Here is a 21,763-nt window from a genome sequence, read left to right as displayed (position 1 = left end):
TACTCTAGTAACATACTCCAAAGTTGTTCCCTATCCTCTCAGGATGAGAATCCCAAATTCAAAACCTCGCTTATATGAGGGCCCTTATTTTTGAGTGCACAAAGAACAGTGGCATACTGGAAGTGGTTATACTTGTTTTTAGGATATTGTGTATTTTAGAGGAATAGGTGAAGAGCTGTGAAAAACATATGGGTTTGAGAGAGACGTCTTCGGTGCATTAGAAGTTTGTATCTCCTAGTGTGGGACTGTATCCTAGTTTGGGACTCCAAAATGACATTATGGAATTGTCAAAAATACCTTGCTGTGACCATGTGGCTGCTGCCAGAACTTGGAGACTCTGCATGGCCCATAGGTTACCATTTAGTAAGCGTTACTTCTAGTTTTTTCTGGTGAGGATCCTATTTGTGTTGTCTATAAACTGCGTCTATGCTATGGGACCCAGCCCCTGGATGCATGACTTGGCTGCCCCCGACTTTGTGTGGGGAATAAGACTAGAGGGTAAATCCAACTTCCCTGCCCAGCTCTGGCTTCCATGGGAAGTAAATAGAGGAATGCAAATTGGACAAGTGCCCTGGTGGGCTTTTGGCCAGGTATCCAGCTTAGAAAATTTAGTGGGTTTAGGATTGCAGGCTAATGATAAAGAAGGCTTTGTGTCACAGCATGACTGAAGGAGAGCTATTCTGTAATTCTTGGGTCCATAGAAGAGCAGTGGGGAGGAAAAAACTGGATGTTAATTATGCTGATATTCTAAATAGTGTGCTACTCTCAGCACAGGCACATAGGATGCAGAAGTACCTGGCTCTCTGATCATGTGAAAGAAATGCTTGGATTTGTGTGAGACACCAGTATACAGTGAAAGCTGTAGACCTAGGTGTCCGTACACAAGTAAGGGACTAAATTTACACGTTTGCCAAAAACCAGACTGTGCCATTGGAGGTGTCCACGAGTCACTGCAGTCATAACACCAAAAGGTATCTTGTGCCCCAGGCTAAGGTCAATGTTGTTTGTGTTTTTTTTTTATTACTCTGAGTCGTTTAAAACAGTTTTTACAGTTGTTGCTGTAACACAGAGCCCAGTCTGGAAACATTCAGTGGGGCAGGACTGTACGTAGAATGAGTCTTTCTTATTCTCTTCTTCCTACTGTCATCTCAAAAGTTTCATCATGTTTGTCTCCACGCAGTCTGCTCTGGTTTCCACAGTTGCAATGTTATATGCCTTCACTTGGTAAACTTTCCACTCTGCCACCCGGGGAATGCCCCAGTTGCAGGCCTAATACAGCCACAATTATTCAGGCTGTGCCCCTCTCCTCTAATTGTGAAAGCCTGCAAACACGGTTTCAAGTCTCAGGGCCTTTTTACCAGCTGTCAGAATTTGGACAGTCAATTCAGCTGGCTCAGTGACTGGAATCACTCAGTTTGGACTGGCAGTTATTTAATTATCTTACATGCATGCCACTCAGGCAGGGCTCTGGCCCCTGTTCTCTTGTACTGTATCTCTATTTGCAGAGCGACAGAAAACATTTCGTTGCAAATGAGGCTCATTTTACAAATGGACACCAACCTCTTTTGGGTCATCCCCCATCAGCTTAAACTTTCTTGGAATCTTGCTTCTGGCAAACTTACAACCATTGTAGTACATGCTCCAGGAGCAACCAAAGGAAAATGAAGCACCACAAGTTTCAGGGTCCAGCCCTTGACAATGCGCAAGTCCGTCTAAAAAATAAGAGAATATGGGCTATCTAGCAGCAAGTGGGTCACCCAGGGTGCTCCTGCAGTGGGCATCGGCGTTCTGCCAGTGCTCTGGGGGACTCGCTGGTCTTGGATCATCTTCCATCAATAAATAATGAAGAAAGGAAAGAGGTAGGCAAACATGTTATAACACAATAATTTATTGGAGTGAATAATTTCATGGTTGCAAAGCAAAGACTATGGGGTTTCTACGCTTTTGTGAGAAACCTGGCTTTGCTTGAAAGAGGCTATGTTTGCGTGGTGCCTTGCTAGGTAGTGATATTCGTGGTTCCTGAAACAGGCATATGCTGACGGCACTGCAAAAATGTGGGAGCCCTCTGACAGAGGCTAAGCAGTAATTCCTGAAATATGACTACCCATGAAGCCAAAGTAACACACAGTGATAGCTATGTTAATTTTGGTCTAAAGGTTCTTCCCTGTCAGAAAGACATGGAAAAACGATATACTGCAATTTCTTTAGATTCAGGCTAGCTTCTGTAGGCTCCCAGTACGATTTAGTGTATCTAGTTTTTATTTCAAGGTTGAGGTATCTGCTGTCCTGGGCCCTGCTGAGATCTCTTCCTTTAAATATACTGACATGCTCCACAGCTCTGGGAAGATGTTTTTCCCTGATTTATAAGAACGTTTACCTTGCTTTTCTCACAAGGTTTGTGGGTTTTCAAACTGTCTGAAATAGCTGGAAAGGTTATGTGTATTTCAGGGTAATAGCACGAGTGGAGGTGCCAGGTCCAGGACTGAAGGTGGGGATCCAAGTCTGGCAAGCATACCCTTTGTTCCACTTACTCTTCGTTCAGGGCGCACCGCCGGTTCGTGAGCGTGCCATACTTCCTCAGGGTGTCAGTGAGTTCGGAGTAGAGCTTGTCGGCCAGGCTTGTTGGGATTCCCTCCCAGACCAGGATGAGAATCACAATCACAGCCGTCTCACACGTGTGGCCTGCTCGCTCGCGCACCAAGCAGAGTAGCTTTTCCTCCTGACTGCTTCTGCGGACTACCTGCATGCACAGTAACACACACCCCCAGATCCCCAACACAAACAATGCATTTCTTAATGTGAAGAGCAAGAGAGTAGGCAACCTCAGCATTAGCACGTGTGTGGGGAGGTTACTTCTACTTCTGTCTTCCTCTTTGTTTCTGGCAACTCGGTCCATTTTTCTCATTCAGTGATACAGGCCAGGGCTACCCTTCCTGTTTTCTAAGGGGCTGAGCTTGACTGCATGGAAAGCCATGGTGGTGGAAACCAGCTTTCTAAAGGTATCCCCCATGCTCTGATTCAGCAGGAACTTTCTCCTGAATCTGTGCTACAGTACAAGTGGCCCAGTTTGATTAGCGGGCAAAAGGAAGTGAGCTGTGAGATGCCTTCCCGCACAGAGCTGGATGGTTGACACCTGCACTTAGGGCAGGAGCCGTGGTAGGAAAGGCAGGCCCCCAAGGAAGGGACTGAGTAACTGGACATGGGAGCTCTCTCCCTTTCCCTCCCAAACTTAAGCAGCTGAGCTTGTAATCAGCCACTCGGTTTTGTGACCTGCCCTTACTACATACAAACATTACAGCAATGAGAGGAAAGCAGTAGATGTTGTTCAAACAAAACAGTGTCCTTGCTTCTTAGTGCTTGTGCTATGGTGGGTATTTCTGAAAGAAGAAAAAGGTGCAGTCTGACATGCATAAAGACTATAATCATGTATCAGTTTTTCCTCATCCCGTCTTTCCCTAGCCTACCCAAACCGCTCGGTAATTGGTGCCAAAGTATGACAGTGTTTGCTAAGAGGGTGTCCTAATGCCTCTCTCGAACTGGGAGTGCATTTTAGAAACATCACAATGTGGTGCACTTATTGGACTTACTTGTAAGCTAAAATTAAACAGCAATGAGAACGTCTGCCGTTGTGAATCTTACATCTACACAAAACTGCCTTGCTTCTCAGGTTTACATACCTTTAAGCCAGGTTTTATTCTTGCTGTTCTCCATGCAACATGTAAATGGAGTGTGAGAGACAGGGATGGGAGCAGTCTACAGGCAGCCTGGGGTGCTCCTGCCGTTGAGCTATTTTAGATTTCCCAGTGTCAACTAACAGAAGGACATGTCGCTGCTGTCTGCTTACACGAACCATCATACTGAACTAGATTAGTCTTAACATTTGTGTACATCACTTACCCATTTAGCAATTGGACATCCTTGAGAACTTTTGCCTTCTTTCCCAGTGTAGACAACCCTCTCAATCCTTATAGCTTTACCCTTCTGTCCAAATCTTAAACAAACAAAAATACGTACAGTAAGCAAATTCATTTTGTTCTGCATGAACATTGAAAAGATGGAGCACATTTGCCAGTCTTATCTTAAAAAATAAACACTATGAATTACAGGGAGGGATGTGCAATGTGTTTTATCTTGCTGATTTTATTATAGTGGTGGATTGATAAGTTAAGAGAGGCAAATGCCTTTAATATATCACGAATGAGTAAAAATTATCCATATTATTAATATTGCCAAACCTTTTAACTTTCTGTAGAGAATTTGTTATAGATGACATTTTGAAAAGTGGACTTGAAGCCTCTATTTTGGGGAGGAATTTTACATTTTTCTTTAATTTCTGAGTTAAAAGTTATTACTCTGCAATGTATGTAATGAAGTTTTCATGGAACAGCTGGCATGCAGTAATTTATTAATTTTCTGTGCTTGTTTCTGGCTTAGATACAGTATGGATCAGTTCAGTCATGATTAATTTGCATCGTATCTATATCCTTTACTTTATAATCTGCTCATAAATTGTTACTTATTTACTTCTGCCTGACTTCTATACTGAATTAGGATCACAAGATACCCTCAAATGGTGCTGACTGCGTGTGTCATTTTGCAAACGAGGCGGGCGGCTCTTGCTGAAGCATTTAATCAAGGTGATTGTTCCGTCCAGGCAGAATCTAGCCCCGCACATAAGTAGCGCTTTTACCCAGCGCAAATGGGATCCACTTTCCACACCCTCTGATGAACCAGGTGGAAATATGCAGCGAATGCTAAGTGAGTCAAATCTTGAACCAATCAAAAGCATCAGACCTGTTAAGCCATTTGCAGGCACGTTCTCTGGGCAGGCCTCTCCCCGGGCTGCTGCAGCTGGGGCGTGCCTGCCCGCTGCGCCCTCGAGCGCGCCAGGTCTCAGGTGAGGCCGTGTGTTAGAAACCTCAGTGTCTGTAACGTTATAGATCCAGCTACCACCTTGACTTGGCTGCATTTTGGGGACCGGGCAAATTGCACTTCCATCACCGTTTCTTGAATTCTGCTGCTCTCACTGGCGTTACCTCTGTTTGTTTGTTTGTGTGTTGGGGTTTTTTTTGTTTGTTTTAAATAACCAAGTGCGGGGACTAAATCACAATGTCCTTGTTCTCTGCCTGTTGCCTATACAGCAATCAAGGTAGTTCCTTCCTGTTATGCAGCCATTTAATGATGCCTTGGGAACTTCTGACCTTTCATCCCTCTTGTTTCTGCACTAAAATCTTGGTGACATATTTAAGAGCAAATATTTGCATTTAAACTTCTGTCCTGTAAAGGAAATGAAAAATGCTTATTTTCAGATGTGATCTCATTGTGAAATTTCAGTGTCACAGGAAATTACACAAATAAAATCAAGTTGTACTACACGTGTTCTACAGGCAACTGTTAGGTCACTTTTTCCTACTTAGGCTTGGATGTTAGTATAGATTTGTTTCTTTAATTAACCACATCAAAAAAACATTTTTAAACCATAACAGTTTCTATCAAATTGCTAATCTGGATTGCAGGACAACTGTGCGGATGCTGCTATAGAAATATGTTGTATATTACACACTGGAAATGAAATGGACTTTGTCTCAAATCTTCTCAACTGTCACAAAGGAATTTGTGCCTGATGTTTGTCATGCTTGCTTTCAGTCCAAAGCCTTCAAAAACAGAGCTAAACTCACTGAGCATAAAGTAGGGATTGGGAGAAGGAAGAGGTAAAATGTGTGTATCCGCCATGGATTCTGCAAGAAATTTGTTCTGGTATAGCTAAAATATTAACTGCAAGTCTAAATCCAAATCCTGGTTTGTTTGGCAGTGCTGATACCTTAAAAGTAAATCCATATTCATGGGAAGCCAGTTTAAAAGTGCTTCGCTTGTGATTAGTGTCACCAACTGCACAGATGTGCTTGAGAGTGTCTTTATACTTAAGTGCTTTTTTTACTTAGGGATACAAAATAAACTAACAAGGAGGAGTTCTGGAGTTCTTCAGTCAGGTAATCGCACAGTTCATACCATATGAACAGTTGAAAACTAGCCATTGTTCAAGTGGCTGCTGCTATACTCTGCTGAACCTGGCTGAGCAGATGCATGTTATCTATAATCTCTCAGGATTTCCTTCTGCCAACATGAAATGAAATTAAACGTAAAAAAAAAAAAAAAAAGGAAAAAAAGAAAAAAGAAAAAGGTGAGGTCAATATTAAGGATGAAAAATTACATTCCAAAGTAAAGAAATGAAAAAAGTTTCGTCTCTGATAATTGACATCATGACATGAATGACTTCCCTCTTTTATTTATTATTTGTAAGTACTAAAGAACTAACCAGTCAATGAGAGCTCTCAAGGTAACAAATTGTAAGAAACTTCTCATGAGGGTGTGTTCACTCCCCCTTTTCAGGAAGAAGCTGATTTATGTAGCTTACATGCATTCGAGCTGCTCACAAAGCTGAAAACAAGTATTGGGGCAAGCTCTGCACAGGAGTCAGAGGGAAGAAGGTGCTAAGAAAGAGAAAGGACCTTAGGACTTGGATATAATCTGAAGGGTTTAATATGCCCCAAGTGGCCCATGGTCATGCAGTGATGAGCAGAAGCTAGCAGACCTTGCTAGGAAAGGGTGCTCCTTAGCTCAGATACAGCACTGCAATAATGCCCATTTGCTTTTGGTCCTGCAACTAGCTGGAGCTTCTTTGCAGTTCTGGAGTCTAGATTTGTAAGGTATTAACAAATCAAATTCCCACCTGTCTCTGACTTACTGGGGAGCTTTTTGTTTGCTTGTTTGTTCAGAGGGGAAATGAATTCCCACATAACCTCTAAAAATCTGACCGTTAATGTCTACGCATGCCAAAAGCTACAAGTAATGCAGAATTCACAGTGTCACTTTTGTGACAGTTTTAATTTAAATACCTTAGAAAGGCTGATGGGTTTTGCACTTACACATATTTTTAATTAGCACAGATCATGCGTCCATTCTGTGCCATTCAAAATTCCTGGTTAGGTTGGCTTTGATGTAATAAATATATCACAGGATGCAACATGATACAGGGATTGTCCACAATCAAGCTAAGGCTGGTTTTGTGCCATACTCTGAGGAAGGGGGATTTTTTTGTTTTTTACAAAACTACTTATAGATTCTTGGGCTGAAATCCTATCCAACAATTTTGTGGCATTCCTCTGGACATGACAGAATTAAGATTTAGCCCTTTCAGGATGCACTATATATACTTAGTAATTTGGGGGGGGGGAGCTAATGTTGGAGTTTGGTATTCTGCTCTTCATCTTCCTTCTACCTTGGCATTCTCCTACCCAGAAGGAACACCAGGTCCATGCCTGCTTTTGCAGTCGTTGCCAACTGTCTTGCTTGGCAGGCTGGTGAACCTCTTGTTCCTGCCTGGGTTTGCTTGCCATCTGTCTCAAAGTGCGCAGGCTGTGCCAGCCAGCAGACTATTAGCCCTGTCAAATATTGTGACTCTCTGGTGAATAGCACAGTGCGTAATGTTGGCAACACTGGAGTAGCTAAGCCTACAAGTAATTACTCGATTTGCAATTGTTTATTTCTTTGTGTGCAAAAGCTGGAAAAATTCTGACATCCACAAAAGGATAAACGTTAATCTGCCCTGTGCCTTTGCACTAATTACCTTTCTTCCATGATTTCTCTAATAGCTGCCACATTAGGACCGGCTCCTAGATGGGTATAGAAAGGACCTTCATCTTTTTCAATAATTTGCTCTGTTTAAAACAAAATAAAGGTTATTACTTCGAAGCTTAATTCTTTAATGTAAAAAGTCACATTGCAAAGCTTACAACTAGCTCGTTAGAATACTGCTGTATGGGTCTGGGGTCAGAGTTTTCAAACACTTATGTCTAAAGTATGCCCACGCAATTTATACAGAACATGCAAAGCACGTGGCTAATCTTGCAAATAGCCACGATACGGACTGTGTGCCTTTTGCCAGCACAAACAGTTGTTTCACTTCTCGGGCTCTACACTGCAATTTAAAAGGCATTTTCCTGTTATCACCAAACAATTGTTTCTCCTTCTCCCACTTCCTCCTCTCCCAGTATCTAAAAGGGAGGATAAATGGGATAACAACGGTAAATATTGACGTTAGTGAGCTGTACAGTACTTGTTTTTCAGCAGACATGTTGCAGTGTAGGAACCTACAGCTTGAGAAAGTGGCCAGTAAAGTTACATAGAGAATTTCTGCTACCCACAGAAAGACTGTGAAATGAAAAAAAAGCAAGTTTGCTGAAAGAAATCCTGCACAAGGCTTACTCAAAATCCTTGTATGCTACGAAAGTGGCCTCAGTTTTCTGTGTGTAGGTAGGACCATGTCAGAATTCACAATATATGCTGTATGTTTGGTTTGATACCAGGAGGCAGGCTCCAGCAGTGAGAAAGAAATGGCCAGGCTTCAGGAGATGGTGGAGCTGTGCTGACTTGTCTGAGGGACGACTTTATGCTTTCTGCCATGCCAACTCCAAAGGCTGGATGAGGTGATGCTGCTCTTGACGTACAGCCTCCAGAAGCACGATGAAGGCACGCTATAAACCTGAACGCGTCAATGGGGGAATGGCTTAATTTGATCTTCCTAAAGACAAGTATTGGTAGGAAAGAGCAATAAACCCAATCAACTGCGCTGTGGCACTGGGTTCTTCAAAGAGGACAGGACCTAAGTTTCATGCTCCTTTATTTCCTAGAGGGTCTGCTAAGACTGAAGAATTAAAATGCGAGTGGAGAATAAGCTCTTCTGCTTAGTGGTTGCAGTACTGGCTAAACAAAGTGAGAATAATTAAATGATTGCCAGAAAAATTGGTGCCAATAAGATTGGAGAGACCATCTCAAGAAGAAAAAACCCAAACAACTTCAGTGTTTTCAAAAAACCTACATTTTGTAGGTTGTTTCTTATAAAACAATACGGAGCAGCAAGGAACTGGCTTGCAGTTTTCTTCCTGGGAGCTTTGGAAATCCACTACCTCCTCTTTTCGTTCCCATGGATCATCTCTGAGACATAGCCCCAAGCATTTGAAAAGGCAAAAAGGTCCATTTTGCAGTTTTGGAGAGGCGTTGATTCAACTTCCCTCTTATTGCTGGTATGAAATCCCAGTAAGTGAAACTATAACAAGGATCCCACACCCCCATTTTTTGGTACTGAACCTTTTGTCTCAGCCTGAATAGTTTATCCAGTAGAGTTTGAAAGTGCCTGTTAGACCTGGCTATGTGCAGTGTCAGTGCTGTACGGAAGCTTGGGCTACAGGGCCTTGCCTGTCACTCTACTGTGCTTCCCTCTGCTCTAGTCTTCCAGCTTTTGGAGATCGGGTATGCCATGAAGAAACAGTGAGGGTCCCCCTTGCTCCTTTTTTGGTGCTGCTTGCGTAGCTTCTCTAAGAAACTCCTGATCTCTTTAGCCTTGCAGGACACAAGCGTGTGAAAGGGAGGATAAACTCTTGCAACTGGTGAGGAATAATCTGTCATTCCTTCTTTGCTTAGGCTTTACTAAAGGAAACTTCAGCAATGTCACTGTTAGAGCAAAAAACGGTGTAAGGATCTCAAGTTTTGGACCCAGGACATATTTTATAAATGCTATTATTTAACCTTGTTGAATAAATTAGATTATGAAGTTATGACCTACTTTTTATCAGCATGTTGTCATTACATGTCTGCTGCTTAAGGAGAACGGATGTGAGGGGATACATTACTGGCCATAAACATTCGGACTGAAAAGGCAAACCGGTAATTGCTTTATGAAATATTGAGAAAGAGTCCAAGTGCGGGATTGGATAAGTGGAGTAGGCATTAAGTGTATAAAATTGCAATTTTATAAGTCTTTGCTAATTACTGTTCTAAAAATCCGACATTAAAAAATCCTTCAACAAAAACATCCAACTAACCCTGCAATCCCAACTTGAAGGCTCATTTCCTTCCTGTGAACTAGTACATTTTTAGTACATCTCAGCACTTACCAACACAGCTGCAAGATGGGAAATCATACTGGGTTTTGGCAGGTGTGTCCAATAAATTTTTTACAGGAGTATCCAATAACTTGGAAGGTGAGTCTAAAAAATTGTTGAGAACAGTTCCAGCTGTTCTTTTGGTCGGGGTTTTCTCAGCAGACGAGTTTGCTAGCTGATCTGAGATCGGGGTCTGAGTGTCAAAATCTGCAGCACCGGTATTTCTTGATAGGATGGTTATAGGGCCTGCTGTTTCAACCTTCACATGTTTAGGCGATTTGATAGTAAAAGTCTTGTGATCAAACAGTGATTTGACCTGTATCTGTTTTAGCTGCTGTTCCATTGTCTCAATGATGCTTTTTTGTTGCATGTTCTCGCAGCTGAAGTGCTGATTCTCTTGTTTAATTGTTTTCCTCCACATTTTGTTTTCCAGCTGTCCAGCTGATGGACGCATACAGACATTAGACTTTGTGCCAGCCTCAATTTTTATAGGCTTGCGTGCTGCACTGGGACCAATCTCGGTTTTGGGTTGCTGGTATGCTTGTTGCTCCTGTTTTTGCAAGAGATGCCACCTTAGAGCAGCATGCTTTTGAAAATCCTTAGGGGGTTGGGACTGCAAATGACAGCCTCTCTGGTCTTGGGCATGTGGGGCAGTTTGCTGGCTGTGTGGTAAGTACCGCTGAGGAATCTGTGTAGCTTGTTGGCTCGGGAGATCTTGGTTCAGACTACCACCATAGCATTGTGTTTGCTGGAGTGGTGGTAGCTGTAAAACTGAAGCTTGTTGTGTCTGTTGCTCTTGTTCTTGAAAACAGTGATTCACATCTTGCTTTGCAGTCAAGTTATTTGAAAAATACTGCACACGTTGCAAGTCCTGCATTTTGTTGGCTCCAAAACGTTCGATATTTGCGGCGTTTTCTTTCTTCTCAGAAATCAAGTGCATGTTGTTTGGGCAGGGATGCTGCAGACCAGCGTTTGCTTTCTGAGTGTAAAGGGGAGCTTTGTTGTTCATGCTCTGAACCTGCTCTAGGCCTAGCCGAGGGTTATGCAGTGGGAATGCACTTGATTTCATGTACTTATTCCCAGTTTGAAAGCACTCCTCTACTTTAAGCTGATTGAAGGAGGTCCTGTCTAGTTGCTGCTCAGCATTGCTTTGGGAGTGGGAAATGGTTTGGGGCAGGTCTTTATTTTTCATTTGCAGAGCCTGTTGCTGGTTTGGGGTTAGCTGCGAACTGCACGGCATTTGCACCTGCTGTGCCTGTTTTTGAAGCATCTGTTGCAAAATGTGCGAATGCAAGAATTGCTCATTTTCCCCTGGCTGGGGATTCAAGTGCTGCTGTTTCAACGGGGCCCCTAAAGGCTGTTCGGCTTGTTGTTCTGGTCTTTGCTGGAATTGGAGCTGCTGCGGAGGGTGTTGCTGCACTTGGGACTTGAGTAAGGAATCCACCTTTGTGAGCTGTGGCTGCGGTGAGTGTTTCTGGAACGGCAGCTGCTGGTCAGCTGTGGGATGCGGCTGCAGCTGGGAGGTCTCACGTTTGTACAGCAGAGGAATTTGTTCCTGTTGCATTATCTTCTGGCTCTGGGGCTGTCCTGAAGGCCCCTTTACTGCATCAGGACTTCCAGCATACTGTTTTGTATAGGCTGTTTCGGCTGTGTTTGCCTGGAACTGAAGAATTGATCGCAATAATGCTTCACCAGGCTTTTGGGGAGGCTCTTCCTGGCGCAACTGGGGGGAAACCAGTTCTATCCAGACTGGTTTTGAATAACGTTGAGCCTGTGGCACAGGCTCTTTCACTTGGTCCTTTGCTTTGTCAGGAGGAATCTCGGGCTCCCTCTGTCCTGGGAAATGCTGATAGTGTTGCTGCAACTCACCCTTGCTTCCGCGCACTTGCAGGTTTTGGAGGGGAGGCTTTGACGCCGGCATAATTTCTTCTGGGCACTGCTGAATTGAGGCGGCCACAGCAGCTTGCGGGTTGCTTTCACTGGCATCTTGTTGTGACGTTTGTGCCTGCTGCGGAAGTCTCTGCTGAGGGTGAAGTTGGTGTTGGCTGAGGCCAGGACTTTCTGACATTGGTCCCTGCTGTTGCCCTTCATTCTTTATCTCCCCAGGAGGAGTTTCATCACATCTGTTGTCATAGAAATGGTGTCCTTCTCGCACCACGACAGACAGTGCACTGTTTTTTTCCGGAGCAGGAGGAGTGGAGGAATCTTTGTGAAACATTGAGTTCTGTTTAAAGAAAGCACCATTTTTTTCTGCTTGCTCAGAAAACCTTTCAAGAGCGGCACTCTGAGCTTGCAGGTTACTGCTGGAACTTAGAGAGAGGTCTTGGTTGGGAACCTGCCCTACGCTTCCACGAACAGTACTGTTTCCTATGGGTAACTGGTGTGGATCGTAGCCTGGAATCTGTTGCTGTAGCTGTAGTTCTGGTTTCTGAAGCAAACAGCTACCTGGCAATACAGGTGGTTTACTGGAGTCTTCTGTGTTGTAGACCTCAGTAACCACTACAGCTGGCACTTGAGGCAGCTCAGAGTTTGAGGTCTGTGGGGAAGTGATCTGCCCTGAGGTATGGGATGAATGCGTTGTCTTATAGGACAACTCATTAGTAGCCTGACTGGTAATGGCATTGATATGAGATGTGTTCTTCTGCATTGCTATGGAAACATGTTCTGGATAATATTGAGACAGTGTTTTCTCCAGGAGTTCACCATGCATGCTTTCCATGGAAGAGGCAGAAACTGTAGCACCATTAGGCATTGGCACTGCCTTGTTCTTAAGTAGTAAGACAATGTCCCTGTTGTGGCAATGAATATTTTCCTGCTCCTGCTCACCCTGAATCAGGACGTCATGAGGGTTTTCTGAACCACCACTGTTGTATCTTGTAGGCTGTATCAAATCTGAAACTTCATTTCCTTGTCCTGTAAAACTCTCATGTTTCTTCTCACTGTAACAATTGGAGACACTTGGTTTTTCATTATTATCCTCTGGCTCAGCTTTTTCTCCATTTACATCTTTGTCTTGTTTCGCTTTCTTGCTCTCATGAAGTCCATACAGAGAGGGCTCACTAAAAGTGCGTTTTATCCCACCATTTTGCATATATTTGGAATATACCTTCTTTTCTTGTAAAAGGTCAGGGCTAACGCGGTTGTTAGGACTTCCCTTCAGGTGGGGCACTCCATAGTTGCTTTTAATGAATAGCCACTTGTGGTCTCCATTTACTTCAACTTCAGGCCTCTCTGTTGCTGGACTTCCATTCTGTAGCTTTACCACAGAAGGCTCTGCCTGGCAAACGTGAGAAGATTGTGGTATTAGAAATGGACTCAATCTATTGCCTTCAACATGGTTGGTTCTGTCCTGTTCCATCTGGCCTGCTCCGGGGCCATCCACAAAGCTACCCTCTGAACGTATCTGGAAGAGAGAAGAAAACAGGAGAGAATCTAAGTCAATTTTAGTCTCCACTGATGGACAGCCAGTTACTGACAATTCCTGCAGCATTCAAGCACCCTTTGTCCAGACCAGCTCCCACACACATGAGCTTGCAGGCGCACCTGCGGGGTGTTTCACTATCCTAACGCATTTTGCAGCCCCGTCTCTCTCTTTCTTGAATGTTTGCTCTTCAAGATGAAAAGAGACTGAAAATACAGAGTGGCTCCTTATACCCATTTCACACAAGCAGATATTTTACCAAAATATCTCTCCTAATGGTGTAAAAAAATATTATCTGCTTCTGAATGTCCTGCATAGACTCTTCTGTTGTCCCTTTTTCTCCTTGGTAAGGCAAAAAGTCATGCTGAAACCATGGCTCCCAGACTTGGTGCTAATCCCATTATTTGATTAAGTGTGCCAGACCTCTTTTGTGTGACTTGAAGGATTATTGCCACCAAACTTGCCAATTAGAGGGGGAAATGTCCTCTTTTTACTGTCGTCAGCTGTCTGACAAGGTCTTTTAAAACTGGCATTCCTGAAGACCTTTGAGTGGCACGATATGCATGTGCGACAAAGCCATGCTTGACTGCTGTCCATAGGAACTCTTACAGTTCATCAACATCTTGGTATTGTTGACAGAAACAAATCAAGAGATTTCTGAAAGCTTTGACGGAAGTGGTATTTTTTCAGGTATTAACAACGTTTCAAAATTACATAAAGACATCAAGCATGGCTTAAACTACATATTTGGGTTTTGAACTGAGCCCCACAGCTGTGGAGCTAGGATTTTTTTTTCTTCTTTGTTTGGTTGGAAAATCCCATTTTCTCATATACTGCTTGTATTTTATTTATAAAATGAAGTTTTTCGTTGGACGAAAGTACTGACAATGTGCACTGAACAAATTCCATAGAATGACAAGCTAATCCTGTTCACATGGATCTTCCCAGAATTCACAATCCCAGTTAACATTAAAAAGACCTGGTTTGACTCTGCTTGTAATTTAGTCTTTGTTGGCTTTATGGTTCTCAACCAGTCACAAATGACAGAAGACAGACTGAGGGCCTTACAGATGTGAGATTGCACAGAGAAAATTTGGACTCACGCATGTCTTTGTCCTGAAGCTTTCATTTTTAGTTTGCATCAAGGGGGTTCTGAATGGTTCTCCATTGCCAGGTCATCCCTGCTTGGACTGCAAAGTCAGGAGAAGCAATTGCCACTACTGAAAAATTTCTCCCATCACGGTTGCTCTGCTTATGTATTTATCCTACACTATTTTTTTTTTTTTTTAATGCTAAGGAACATCTAATTGATATAGTTTTCAGTGCAGTATTGCTTTACTCAGTTGAGTAATATGATTCTAAAACACTTTTAAAAGTAATATTAATTAATGAGATTCAATACATCCAGCAGAATGCCCTCTGCTTCAGCTCTGATTTCAGTATCAGGACAATTCAAACATACATGTTGACTGACAAGCACCTATTTGATGACTTGCATCCACTTCCTCCTTATCCTAAACTTGGTTTTTGATTACTTTTGACCTCTTGAAGTTTTTTTTTCTTTCTGTACTCAATTTATGTTTTGTATGACAAAAGTAGAGAAGTTCTCTCTGCAAGTAACAGTACTTAAAAAAAGTTTTTGAGGGGAAAGCTAAGAATAGAGAGATGGAAAAGAATGTGTCCATCCTACCTATTTTCTTGACAAAGTAAGATAGGCTTCTGCCCTTCTAGATATATTTCGGTATATTTCCCAACCTAACTTTAAAGTACCACAAGACATGAGCTTTTGCAGCTTTCCCAGGAGACGCTATTCCATGCTTAACAGAAAGAAGCGTGAAAAGGATTCCTCTGATGTGTCACTCGAGGCCATGCGGCAGAATGATGCTCCCACAGTGTCTCAAAACGTCAGCCTAATTTGGAAACCATTCTTTGCCTTCATACCTTTTATACCTAGATATTGCAGCTGAACCACAACTCAGACATAAGTGCGTAGGCTACTGTATTCCGCAAGTATTGAGATGAAATAAAAGGCACCATAGTAATTAACACTGTGCTGTCAAGCTGCTTCTAAAATATTTATTTTTTTAAAAAAAGTTTTAGTCTGTGTGATTGAGGTGTGAGAAACTTCCTCTGGCCCTCAAAGTCTGCCTTGCTGCTTGTATTCTGGTGTACCATGTGGGTTGCAGCTAAATTCCTTCCAGAGTTCTCAGACAATCTTTCTTCTCAGCTTCTTACTGATAGGTAAAAACACCATTCTGTTGAGAAGTGGGGGCTGCCCGACTTCTCTAAACTTAGCTTGCAAACCCCTCGAAGGACCACATCTGTGCTTCAGAAAATAGCCTTAGGTTCATGCTGTCCTCAAAAACCATAAGGTTTTCTTCCCTGTGTGACATGGATTATTACTCATGGTATTCTTAAAGACCTCATGGTATGAGTCAACCAATTCCCCCAAATTCCGATCACCTCCAGTGTAAAAGGCACTGGTGTTAGACATTGCAAAGGATGCGGGAATCATTTGCTTCTTTAAAAACCAAAGTTAATTCATCAATTAAAAGTGACAGATTTCCATTCTCTGAAATGCAATTAGGATCGCGGTGACTTTGCTTCTCTGTCTACACTCAGTTGTTCACAACCCTCGAGTCACACCTGAGTACAAACCTTGCTCAAGCAGCTACACGTCACAGCAATTATCTGTAATTTAAAACTGGCAAGAGACAAATGGGAGCGATACCTTTACTACTGGTTTTAACTGGGACACCATGAAGATATGCTTGATGCTACTACTAAGCAGACCTGGTTGCACCTTACAAAGTCTCTGTGCTCTTCTTTGTAATTGTTGTGGGGTGAAGTGTCTGCCTCTTGAAGCAAATCTACCTTTTCCTAAGCGTAGCAGCTAGCCTTTTTTCTCTTTCCCATAACTGTATTTTATCCAAACCATTTAGTAGTTCCACATATTTTTCTTCAGCTATAATTCATTAGAAATTCAAGTCACATCAGCAGCATCTGTGAAACAATTACTGCATCTAGGACTGACTCTGCAGTCTAATCCATCATAATTATGACTGGCCTCTTTGAAGATGCCACGATGCGTGACTTAAATATAGCACATTACTGTGCAAATGGATCAGCATCTCATCCCACCAATATGAATTCAAGTTATAATTCAGTCCACCATCGTTTGACTTTTTTCAGATGCAAGCAATGTATGTACATTTATTTCTTGCCACATATGGGGCATAAATTGGAAACCGCCTACTGAAAGAGAGTTTGAGATATTTTTTTTTTCCCTTCGATTTTGTTTTATGGGCAAGTTTGGCATATTCCTGCCACCTCTATCAATATGGGAATACCAAAAGGTTGTGGAAGGCATTGTTATGAGCGCACAAACATTTCTGCAGCAGAAAAAAGTACTCTTAGTTATGTCATTCTCTTTCATATAAGATCTTTCTTTACTTTTAGTCAGTTCTAGAGGTTCATACCTTGTTTTATATAGCACCTGTATCTGGGGAGTTCATGAATGTAAAGCAGTTCAGATGAATGAATGGACAAATACACCCACTGCAGGGGAGTACAATCTTCTGCAAAGTTGGGCAAGATTCCTAGTAGAAAAAGTAGGCGGAAGGATGCTGTGTTAGAGCACTTGTGGCCTTAAAAGGACCGAAAGGTAGGATGTCGGATGAGCTGCTGTTCTCCACAGCAGAAAAATACCTCCTCAGTTCACGACCTCACCTGACTTGTGCTCGAGTGATTATCAGGATGTGACTCAAGAAAGCAGAAGTCAGATACCCAGGAGCTTGTTGATGGCTTGCTGGGTTGTTCCTGGAGTGCTGCCGCAGCTTCCATCCTGCTGGCACCCTTCTGCCACCACCAGATGACACAGAGGTCTAAACTGCTCCCAGACAAGGAACCCCTGTAGCACTTTCTAGACAGCAGATGAATTTACCTACATGTCTTGCCAAATTCCAGTTTGGTAAGATGTACTTTCTGCTTACGCTCTCCTGCTCCTACCACCTGGGTACAGTAGTTGGCTTCACTTCTGGCTTAATTTACTACGTATTATGTGCTGTTGTGCAGTTGCTTCTCTCCTCTGAAGCTCATGCCACTGGCAAAGAGGTCTAAATCCTGAACTTCCAACAACTGAAAAAGCTCCTGAAGTGAAAGGAATTTTTTTTCCTATTTTATGAATGAACAAAAATCCGAGAAAAGGCACGAGTAGAGACATTCCTAAGTAAGGACACTCATACATGGCATTATCAGAAAGTTCAATTTCTGTACTAAAACTTTAAATCTTCTGGACGCGCATACATGTGAAATTGTTTCTGATTAACTCTGTGTCAAAGTTTTCCTTTTTAACTTCAGAACAAGATGTGTAAGCAGTTGTAATGATGCTCAAAACCATAATTTATAGCCATGTGGTTATCGTGGGATGTAATTTTTCTCTGGCCTAAGTTGCAGTTGCTTTAGCTGTGCCTTGGGTTAACACCTGTAAGCAAGCTGCAATGTCACCAGTGGAGAAAATACGTGCCGTTAACTCAGCTAATGGGAGACGTAACACAGCAAAGTTCCTTACTAGCAAGACATTTCCATTATTGATGGGATAAAATGTTGCACACATGAAAACTGGTATAGGTCAAGGTTTTCCATGTGTTTCGTGCTTAAGGTGCACTGTGTTTATACACTGAGAAACAAAGCAAGCTTCCACATGGAAACTAATGGGAGAGGCAAGACCAGGACAACGCCTGCCCAGACCCTGGGTGGTTTGCCATTCACAGTACAGCTTCCTCCCAAGCCAGGATTGCTGGCAGTTTGTAATAAATACAATACCATCAGAAACCAAACCCTGTGTGGGCCTGTTGTTTAAATATGGGTTTAACATGCTTTTCTGAAGCCAAGACACCCATGAGAGAGAATTTTAACCCTGTTGTCCAAAGCAGATTTGAAAGAGAGATTGCATTCGTGCCCAACGTGAGTGGAGGCTCTGAACCCCACAATAAACCCTAAGGATTTGCTCTGCTCCCTACCACCATCACTGCTGTCCCGCTGCAAGCATGGTGACTGAGGAAAACCCAGTGAAACTTCAAGGCAGATGTAAAGGAGGCCCTAGAAGGACAAGAACTCTCTGTTGTTAGCTGGGCTCTATGGCTTACAATGGGGTCCTTTTGTGCAGCATTCAGCTGTGTCTTCATTTGGATAGTATATTTATTCAGTGCATTAGCAATGCTTTGGAAAAAACTCACATAAGGATCCTGTGCTTTCTCTGTCCCTTGAGGTTTTTAAGTTAAGGCTATACATCTTTCTAAAATATATGTATTGCTTTCTCCTTGTAGCTTTAAATAGCAGTTATGGGGTTAATCTAGAAACTACTGGATGAGACTGTGACTGTATTCTGCAGGAGGTCATATTGCATGAATATAATTGTCTTCTCTGACATTTAGATCTACGAATAATCTGTGTTAAACAGAAAAGAAAATGTGGGATGGCTAGAATTTGTTACCTAATTTAAGCTAATTTATCCATAATTTACAGGGAAAATTGTGACTAACAAATATAGATATAAGCAGACATAAGGGAATGAAGAACATGGGATTTGTGAAATATAAGGATTAATAATTCATTAAATCTTATCTAAGGCAGAAGCCTCATAATTCATGCATTTCTAAATCAGCTAGTGCTAACCCCCCCTCAGTTTATTGACACCAGTTCTTGCATTTCAGTGATGCAATGATCTAATCACAAAAGCACTTTAATAATTTTGATTTTTGACCTTAATACAGAGGGCAAGAGAGTAAAGCTAAACTGGTCTGCACAGCGACTTCCCCTTGCTGCATTATATAACCATCAAACAGACGGGATGCTGCATAATATCTACCCAGACATGAAAAATTGCACTATTTTAACAATTGCATAAAATCAAGGGGAGTGAAAATTAAATGCCTCTACAATACGGGTGGAAAAAACCAATTATGTGAAGGAAATGAATTCAGGAATATAAAATGTGAGTAAATAGGAATTATAATGTCGCAACACACAGCTCTCCAGTTCCTATTTTTTTGTGATTTATGTCCTGTACAAACTTTGCACCTAATTGCACCATGTAGCACTTGTAACAGAAGAACACAGCTTTCCAGTTGCTTGTAATGCCACCATAGTATAACTAGATTAGAAATGTCTCCTGAAAGGTCAAACTTTAGAACCAGGTTGGATTTAAGAGACAAAAGGACCTTTCCGCTGTAATAACCTGAACATTCAAGCTGAGGTTGGTACCTATGCTTGTTCTTGATGGTTGTAAGCTCATTTCTGTGTTTTAGATTTGGAGTATGGTGGATCCAGATCGTTTATACTGACAGGCCGTCGCACAGAGCTTTATTACTTCCCAAGTTAGCCTGTTTGGCATTACCTTGGGTTTTGGTATACCAACATACTCCAAGACCAGTATTGCTCGATTTCTTGAGCACCACCTTGACTATTACACATCTTTCACAAATACAGGGAAGCTGAACTAAAACACCCTTTTGCCTTTGCTGCTTTTGACAGTCATTGCAGCTGATAATTGTAACAGGAAGGCTGTGGGGATAGGAAATACAGTCTTAAACACAGGGGATGCTCAAGTAAGTGTGTGCTAAGTGAGATGCTTCTATGCCTGGGTATAATGAGAAGCTTCTCTTGTGTGCCTGTGACGTTTGGACCAGCACAATTGTTTCAAATTGTGACCCACCAGTGCCTGGGGATTCAACATCGGGAAACATGTTGGGGTAGGAAAACAGAACCAAGTCTCTTTTTTTCTTCATCTCAGACAGTTACCATGCTAGGTTAGGTGTGTTGAGCAAAGGCTGGCAAGGTAGGGTGAGCAGTGTTATCAGGACACAACCGGTGCTCAGACCTGGGTTTACTTTCTGGAGAAACGGTGTAATTTGAGGGATGATTTTCCTTTCAGTACTTCAGTTACCCCACGCGTCAAATGGTAACGATGATACTGGCTGCTGATTAAAATCAGCTATCCGAGAGCAATAGCTAACTGCTCATGCTATTCTGTAGTGCAGCGTGCCGCTGTGTGAGCGTGCCAGAATAAGCAAGCGTTGGTGGCTAAACTGTTCTTCAAGACACACTTGATGTTATCAACCTGCCATTTAGGGAAGGTTACCAAGAGGTCAGTGTCATCATTATCTTCCAGTTTCTGTGATCTTTGTCCATCTGGCTTCAGACCTGGATGTAGCATGGATTTCTTGGGTTGACAATTTCCTGACACCAGTTGAAGGTCAGTTATCCATGATGATTTCATCACAGCTGTCGGCAGAGTTAAGTAATTTGCTATTAAGTAGTACATCCTCCTTGAAAACTTGAACGGGTGGAAGAGATTCTCTTGGATCCCTTCACCCCATACTATAAGGAAGAAAGGGAGGACCCAAAGGAAAAATCACTGCCAAGCTAGAGATTTCAGGGTTTCATCATGTTGGGAGAGTAACATTAGAAAACAGGATCAAAAATGTTCCTGTTTGGCATGTGGGTGGAAGAACTGATAGAAGAGAGTAAAACGTTGTGGGCTGCAGCGTTCCCCAGAAAGCCTGTTTACACAGATCTGGTTTCCATTATCCTTTGAACTGCAAATAGGAAATCCTGTTGGTCTCCCAGTTCTGATGAAAACAAATTTTGGATGAAATGCAGTTTTCTTAAATTTCTTCTCCAGAAGTTAATGATGAAAGTCATATTGAGAGGAGAGTGGAGAGGATGCAGAGACAAGCGTTGATGACTTCAAGGATTACTCTGACTGTTGCTCCCACATGTCCAGATGGTAAAGCATAGCTTTCAGCTCCTCTGCTGGCCTCACTATGGTAGCCTTTACACCCCTGTACATGCTCCTCCTCCTTTTTTCTCATGCCTTTGCCACTCCTAAGCTGAGATGCTGTAGTGAACTCAATTTTCAGCTGCTACTCTCAGCCACTGAGAAATGAGAGGCAGCACAGAGAGACAGCTCCCATGCTACGCAGCATGCACTGCGCACGCCAGCATACCTGAGGGGCAGGTACCTGGGATCCCTACTGGGGGCGGTGAGCCACGACATACCCGCGTGTCTGTATGCAAGATGCTGCATGCCACTGCAGCTTCTGCGTGGTCTCCTACATCCTTCTGGGGATTTACTTCCAGATGGTGAAGTTGGAAGAGTTGAGCCAAAACAAGGCTAGGGAAAGATCTTGTGCTGTTTTAATTGTTGTGTGATTTGATTTAAAAATGTGTTTTCATGCCCACTTTTGATTTTCTGTTTTTCCTTGCTTCCAATTTGTGCCTTGCACGACTTACAAAACAAACTAACCACTCATAAACACATGGGAAGAATAGGTTTGTCAGGGGCCTGAGGAGATGAGTGCCCTGTCTCTCGGCTCCAGGGCAGCGCTAGCCACACCTG

At 42.6% G+C, this 21,763-nt stretch overlaps 1 protein-coding gene across 1 annotated transcript in view; it reads right to left on the bottom strand.

Annotated features, from left to right (window-relative positions):
• Nucleotides 1–21,763, bottom strand: part of TET2 (tet methylcytosine dioxygenase 2) — a 73,919-nt gene that overhangs the window by 10,749 nt on the left and 41,407 nt on the right. Inside the window, 6 exon segments of the mRNA XM_064450819.1 lie at nucleotides 1,547–1,698; nucleotides 1,700–1,712; nucleotides 2,532–2,740; nucleotides 3,898–3,991; nucleotides 7,628–7,718; nucleotides 9,954–13,344. Of these exon segments, the coding sequence (XP_064306889.1) occupies nucleotides 1,547–1,698; nucleotides 1,700–1,712; nucleotides 2,532–2,740; nucleotides 3,898–3,991; nucleotides 7,628–7,718; nucleotides 9,954–13,344 (3,950 nt within the window).

The sequence above is a fragment of the Phalacrocorax carbo genome, chromosome 4, assembly GCF_963921805.1.
Source record: "Phalacrocorax carbo chromosome 4, bPhaCar2.1, whole genome shotgun sequence".
Taxonomy (NCBI): Eukaryota; Metazoa; Chordata; class Aves; order Suliformes; family Phalacrocoracidae; genus Phalacrocorax; species Phalacrocorax carbo.
The sequence above is the reverse complement of the archived record's forward strand: the minus strand, read 5'-3'. Positions and strand labels throughout refer to the sequence as shown.